Consider the following 7,149-nt stretch of genomic DNA (forward strand, 5'->3'; position numbering starts at 1 on the left):
TGAAATGATTTTGAAACAAATTTGAATAATGGAGATTTCTTGTTTTCTTGTCTCCCTTCTCTCTGCACACCCTCCTCTGTGGATCTTCAATGGCGGCTCCCCCATATCGAATCAAAATGCTGTTTCTGAAAGTACAGTACTCTCCCAGCATGCTGACTGGTTACGGGGGTAGTCAAACACACCCCAACTCCACCCATTCAAGGAACCTGTATTCACGCTAATTTTTTTTATGTTTAAAAAAGTATAGAATTTTCTTTCGTTTTCTTATGAATGAACACTTTACTGAGATGAAGAAAAAATAACTAATCCCCCAAAATTGAGCTTTAGATGTAAATTAAAGGTGCGTAACATCAGTACCAACAAGGTTGAATGGCCTGCTGTAGAACCTCACAGTAAGCTAATGTCAGATAGATACAGTAAGTAGCATGATTATGAAGAGGTCTGAACCAGGTTCACTTGGTCAGTCACCCCTTACAATCCCCCTTGTCTGTCCAGTGTCAACAGTTGCGCGGCGAGCCAGAATGGTATTGACGTTACGACATTGTAGTTCTATGTTTTTTAAATGTAGCACCAGTTTATTTTCACGTTTTTCTATCTATGTCTTGTTGTAGAGAAACAAGACACATTTTTGGGTGAATGAATATGCAGTCTCCTCACTTGGTGTTCAACGTGCAATTTTTATTTGATTTACTTTTTAATAGGTGAAAATTCTGTATCTCCCATGTATTACCTTCTGATACTATACATTTCACTGTTGATGACATTATATAAATCAGGGATGGGCAACTCCAGTCCTTGGGGCCGGAGTGGTGATTAAACTAATTGCATTCTAAACTAATGATCATGATTAGGCGATTATTGGAGTCAGGTGCAGAATGTGCGCCAAGTCCCCAAGGACTGGAGTTGCCCACCCCCTCATGAAACTTTGCTCTTAAAAAGAAAATTCAAGAGAGGGCTATAGTACCTCCTCTTTGTAGGCTGAATGGAGAACTACAACTCCCAACCATGAGACCGTTAGAACTACAAATCCCATGCAATGACAGTAGGCACATAGCAATAAAACTCCTGCCACTGGTGCTACAGTAGCCCTACCGTAAATAGCAATAATAACTATATAGCAGTGGGTTTCCGGGGTCTCTATAAGATGTTATGTACATATGTGATGTCAGATTTCATTGAACACCCTCCTTGCCTACTGACCTTGTTAACCTTTGAATTGCGTTTGTATGGTATAATCAATGCTTCTTTTGAATGGCATCCTTTTTCACTCCAGAGTCTAATATAAATAAAATAATAACAATGAATAAAGTTTGGCCTTGTTTAAGTCACTCAACTGTGAATGCAACTGCTGAACCTCAAAGACGAGACACATCGTTACATATAAATAACATTTTCTTTATATCCTCTGAGTGTGTGTGTAGTTTGTGTGTGCGTAGTTTGAGTGCGCGTAGTTTGAGTGCGTGTAGTTTGAGTGCGTGTAACAGAAAGACAGTGCTCCCATTCACTTGGATATGCATAGTTAGATGTAGACGCAGACAGACCACAAACATAGAAGCATTATTTTCACACAGTCAGTTGTCAACATGACATCCAGTTCCTCCTCTGTACATAGAATACCAAAGACAAACCAGTTCTAACTGATCTACCTCGACAGTGCAGTGCATAGCCGCGGAAGAAGGAAGAGAGAGAAGGAGGATATAGATGCAGCTGTAGTGTAGAAATCCAAACAGCCAGTAAACTGTTACAAACAAGCCATTTGGGACAGAAATCCCGTCATCTTAAATTCTCTCTGGAACTTCGTGTGTGTGTGTAAGAGTCCCCACACTCCTCAGCAACCGGTAATGCATTTCCTGAAATATATACTTTTTGTTAAGCGCCTCTTGTTTTCTAAAATGTTATTTGTTTTTCCAGAGTAGAGCAGGAGTTTTGAGTCCCATGCTGAATGAATGAAGGAATGCCCAGGCCAGAGGAATCACTTCCTAAGGTCATCAGAGTTCAGCCATGTTCCGTACTCCTCCACGTCCCTCCTCACAACCAGGAGCATCTCTGCCACGTCCGGAGACAGAACTTCACTGAGAAATGTACTGAGAAAGAGAGAAGAGGAGTGTTGTGAAGGAGAGAGAACGAATGGGAGAGTGAGAGAGACTGATTTACAAGAGTGCAAAGTACAAACTGTAACAAACAGACACTGTGGTAAGCCCCATGTGACCACTCCTCTAACAAGATGAGATCGAACTGACTAGTAGTCTACCACAGTCAAATTGTGGGCTGCGTTCAAGAGTTCCTGACAGGGTAACTCTACGTAAATAAAAATTACAGAGGGACATTTCTGTTTGCAAACAATTAGCATGACAAGTTTAGCATTTGTATATTTTTGCATTTATCACTATCAGCTGTAAAGTTGGAGATACTGTGTCTTTGATCAGGAGTTGTACAATACATGTCTGCATAGTCGTCGTCCCTCCCTTCACTCACCGGAGACCTGCTTCGTTCCCGATGCAGACAGGACTCTTTAGTTTGGAGTCGAGGTTGTAGTAGTGTCCATTAACCTGGCGCACTGCAAGCCAGTGCCGCCGCTTGACGGGGAGGGACACAATTCCGAGAGAGACACGTGACGGAACGTTCAGGATGAACCCCTGGACCTTGTCAACACAGAGACTCTGTACTGTTCTGAGGGAGAAATAGGAAAAGGGAAGGAGATGTTGGTTTAAAATCAACAGAGCCACAGTGGTGGTGAGGGGAGGAACAGTGATGAACAGTAGACAGAATCTGTGGCCAAGTTTTCTTATCAGTATATTTTCCTTGGTCAATAAAACTTTAGCTCTTCGTGACCTGTAGCAGTACTTGGTTGGATTTGAATTTATTACACAGGTGTATTTCATTGCCAATCATCTCTTCCGAATCTGTCTGGCCCTGAGGTATTGAAGTCTGACCTGCGTTTGTCCCACCATACTGCAGCCAACTCTCTGCTCTGTAGGGCAGCCATGATGACGTTGACGTCATAGTTGCCTGTGCCCAGCATCGAGCGGTGAGGGTTCACCACACATTGTGGAGCTAGCCTGGGGAGGAAGGGGAAAGAGGGGAACATGGTAAAAACAGATTCACATGCTCTTGGAACTCATGGAGAAAGTGTGTGGTGGGTGCTCTTTGGATCACAGGCTTATAGCAGTACTTGATGATTTACATGCAGAGATTGCATATTGAAGAGTCTGTGTGTTATCATTGACACAAAGAACCCTGTTTAGCCAAAACACCACCCCCTAAAGATGACATTACACACACACATCGCCTGACCTAAGTGACCTCACCGCTTGCAGATGTCATCTGCCGTCTCCTTGGTGAACACTTGTTCTTGCAGAACGTTGTTTAGAGCATGAATGGCGCACAACTCCAGTCGCTGCTTCTCATGGAAAACCTCTCCTTCGCTCATAATAACCCTGTTGATGGACAAAATACACAAAACATAAGCATGTTGACTGCAGCTGTTCAATACATTGTTGAATATATGAACTTTCAACAAAACAGTGAAAAGTGAACAAAACAATAGCCATCTCCTCTGTAATACTCCAGAAAAAAACACGTGCATTCGAAGTCCAATAGAATGCTTAATTTCATTCAATTATTAGCTAACTTAACTAGATCAGTCTTTACCGTATTGGAAGTTGTCCGCAGTGTAATGGTCAAATAAAGCGGTGTATCAAAGTCAGTAATAGCTCTTTCGGTGCTCTTATTCCACGACAAACAAAATAATAAAATGTACCTAGCGTACACGTAAATCTATTATACATAAACTTGTTGATTTTACGCTCACAAGAACATGCTAGTGAACTCTCTAGTAAGAATGGGGAACAACCGGAAGCTTGATTGTTGTTGTTCAACTGTCACGCCCAGTAAATTGGAGCGAGCGTAGTTTTTGTCCTCGCTGAATTTCTCTGCAACGCGCATCAGGCTATCCAATCAGTGATTAGTGCGCGCTGAAAGCCAGGAACTATGCGTGGTGCCAGCAAAGATGGCGCGCCTGCAAAAGCCCATAGACTTAGATAGACATCGCATCATTGTATATGTACTATTATGGCGTTTGTGAGAGCAGGGGCAGCGCAATTGAGGGTATCTCTATTTTGAAGTAATCCATTTTCTAGGATTTGGTAAACAAACTGAATGTATGCATACCACTGAGATATAATAAGAACTGAAGACTACATCCAATATGTCCGCCCGTTGTTTTCAAGGTAATCTACTCACTTTCGCATACATTGATTAATTTCATGGACGGTCTATATCTGGGATGCAACCGCACAAGGAGCGCAAGCAGGGATGACGTCATCACATCATCCAAAAACAGCAGACATTTGATGAATATAAAATGTTAATATCTTCGGCTGTGAGTGATGGATTTCAAAGATGATGGTACTAAAAAACACATGTTATATTTCTTTGTATTATCTTTTACCAGATCAAATGCGTTATGTTGTCCTACATTAATTTCACATTCCCACAAACTTCAAAGTGTTTCCTTTCAAATGGTATCAAGAATATGCATATCCTTGCTTCAAATCCTGAGCTACAGGCAGTTAGATTTGGGTATGTCATTTTAGGCGAAAATTGAAAAAAAGGGTCCGGTCCTTAAGATTAAACTGTGGTACAGAAGCAAAACTGTGGGAGCAGTCAAAATCATTCTTCTTGACCGGAACCCTGGCCTCTTGGTGCATACTGCCACCTGGAGTCGTTGTTTGAACAGGTATAAAGCTTGCCAATTTACTGCCACCTGCAGTTATGGAATGTTTGTTCACAAGTATAATGCATTGGCTGATCCCTCCTGGTGACCTGGTTGTAATTATGTGATCCTTTCTTAACCCATAGGAAGTCCCACCCAGTGACTACTTCAAAATGGTGAAAGTGCTCAATGGCACTGCCCATTCTAAAATAGACATTTGGGCACTAGAGTCCTCTATCTATCTCTATGGGAAAAGCCACAAACATCCTGTCCAACAGCGTTACAAATTAGTGCCTTAGTATAAACTGTTTAGCTGTTTAATGTAAATAAAAATGATTGAATTACCTTATTGTATTTTATTGTATTTTTACAACATCGCAATTAACAGCCATAAAAATTACATTTGACAAAAAGTATTTGCATATGACACAAGCAAACATGTCATTAATCGAAAAACATTTTCTGATTGCAGAGAGGGCCACAAGGGAAAATCTCTGTGCACTGTTTTCCTACAAATAATTCGAAGAAAACATCCAGAACCAGAATCCAAAAATAAAAACACGCAGACAATGTAGTGATGAGGCGCACTCTAGTGGTCAATAGAAATACTGCAGGAAAAAGTCTCAGTGGGGGTTAAAGGCCAAAAACTTCCCTTCCAAAATGATGGATACTAGGAATAATTTAAATGTAATGTTACTTGGAATGTACCTTTTCAAATCTCAGGTGTATCACTGTATCTTGAGGATGGCATTAATAATCACTCATCTACATTAATTTACTTTTAAATAACAGGCAATTTTCTGTCTGGCACATGGTAGGCACTTTCCCACTCTGGCCTTTGTGACCATAGTTCTCAGGATGGTTGGTCAGGGCCAGGGGCTTTCAAATTCAATCTGAGGTTATGTCCCCTCAGTCACACAGATGTCAGTAGACTGGGGTTGGCAGGCTGTGATGTTTTCTGTTTTTTGTTTGTACGGAAGCAACACTTACATTAGATTTGCTGTGAGCTGTAAAAGTTTCCTCCATGCAAGTAATACATGTGATAAGAGTCTTACAGGTACAGATATTTAACCCCTTATTATAATGTTGGATGCCAGTGCTTGATGGTTTGGTACCTTAACAATGGGCAAATAAATGTTTTACCTCATGCAACAAGGGGTTACGTACCCAGGTTTTATTGTGCTGCTCACCAAAAGTCATGAAGAGTGAAATGGTGATTTGTGGAAGATCCTAAAAAATTATGTGGACAGGTTTGAGAAATAGCTACATTTGTTGTAATGTCTTGGAATGGATGGCGTTATGTGTGAACATTAGAATGAAGACCATATTGTTACACAAAGTTGCTATTGTAGCAATTCCCAAGCATATCTAACATTTTGACAAATAGTTCATGCTTCTGATAGCATCGAACGTTCTAAATTCTCTCTGATTTGTTGCATTCTAGCCTGGTTGCCATCTCTGTATCTCTGCTCAGCTATTACATTCCACTCCTTGCCAAAGCAAATGACAGGAGTGGCAAGGAGTTGAATGTTAGCTAAAAAGACTGGTACCTCGACTAGTTGTATTCAATTAAAATTAAATCAAATCAAATTGTATTTGTCACATGCTTCGTAGAAAACAGGTGTAGACTCACAGTGATATGCTTACATACGGGTCCTTTTCCAACAATGCATAGTTAAAGGTCAAATAAAATAAATACAAATAAAATCGAAATAGTAACACAAGGAATAAATATGCAGTGAATAACGAGGGAGTGTGAAGGGGTACAACATAATTGAGGTAGCTATGTATTGTACATATAGATGGTGGTAAAGAGAATAGGCAACAGGATAGATAATAGACAGTAGCGTATGAGGTGAGTGTGAAGGTGTGTGGCGTCAGTATGCATGAGTGTGTTAGTATATGTGAGTGTGCATAGAGTCACTGCAGGTAGTCATTTCTCAATATTGTTTAGAAGTCTTATTTATTTTAACTAGGCAAGTCAGTTAAGAACAAATTCTTATTTACAATGAGGGCCTAGCCTCCCAAACCCTAACCCAGACGACACTGGGCCAATTGTGCCACGCCCTATGGGACTCACAATCATGGCCAGTTGTGATACAGCCTGGAAACGAACCAGGCTCTGTAGTGACACCTCTAGTACTGAGCCGCAGTGCCTTAGACCGCTGCACCACTCAGAGACTTCTTTGGTTTGGGGGTAGAAGCTGTTCAGGGTCCTGTTGGTTCCAGACCTGGAACATTTATTTGATTGGTACCACTTGCGGCAGCAGAGAGAACAGTCTTTGATAATTTGTTAAGCCTTCCTCCGACACTGCCGTCTATAGGTATACTGTATGGTAGAGTTAGGTTCACTGGGGTTAGGTTATATTGAAGTTTAGAAAAAAGTTTATATTGTGTGCGGCTGTCTGTCAATATGAAGGCCTACCCTCTGGGTG

General features: G+C 41.1%; 1 protein-coding gene across 1 annotated transcript; it reads right to left on the reverse strand.

The window, feature by feature from the left end:
* Positions 1-657: 657 nt before the first annotated feature.
* LOC120048739 (josephin-2-like) lies at positions 658-3,877 on the reverse strand. Its single transcript, XM_038994923.1, has 5 exons — positions 3,652-3,877; positions 3,309-3,437; positions 2,934-3,059; positions 2,476-2,670; positions 658-2,084 (listed from the first exon to the last, which is right to left on the reverse strand). The coding sequence occupies exons 2-5, from the start codon at positions 3,428-3,430 to the stop codon at positions 1,973-1,975; spliced, it is 555 nt and encodes a 184-aa protein (XP_038850851.1). The 5' UTR covers positions 3,431-3,437; positions 3,652-3,877; the 3' UTR covers positions 658-1,972.
* Positions 3,878-7,149: the final 3,272 nt, after the last annotated feature.

Source organism: Salvelinus namaycush, chromosome 5, assembly GCF_016432855.1.
Source record: "Salvelinus namaycush isolate Seneca chromosome 5, SaNama_1.0, whole genome shotgun sequence".
Lineage (NCBI taxonomy): Eukaryota > Metazoa > Chordata > Actinopteri > Salmoniformes > Salmonidae > Salvelinus > Salvelinus namaycush.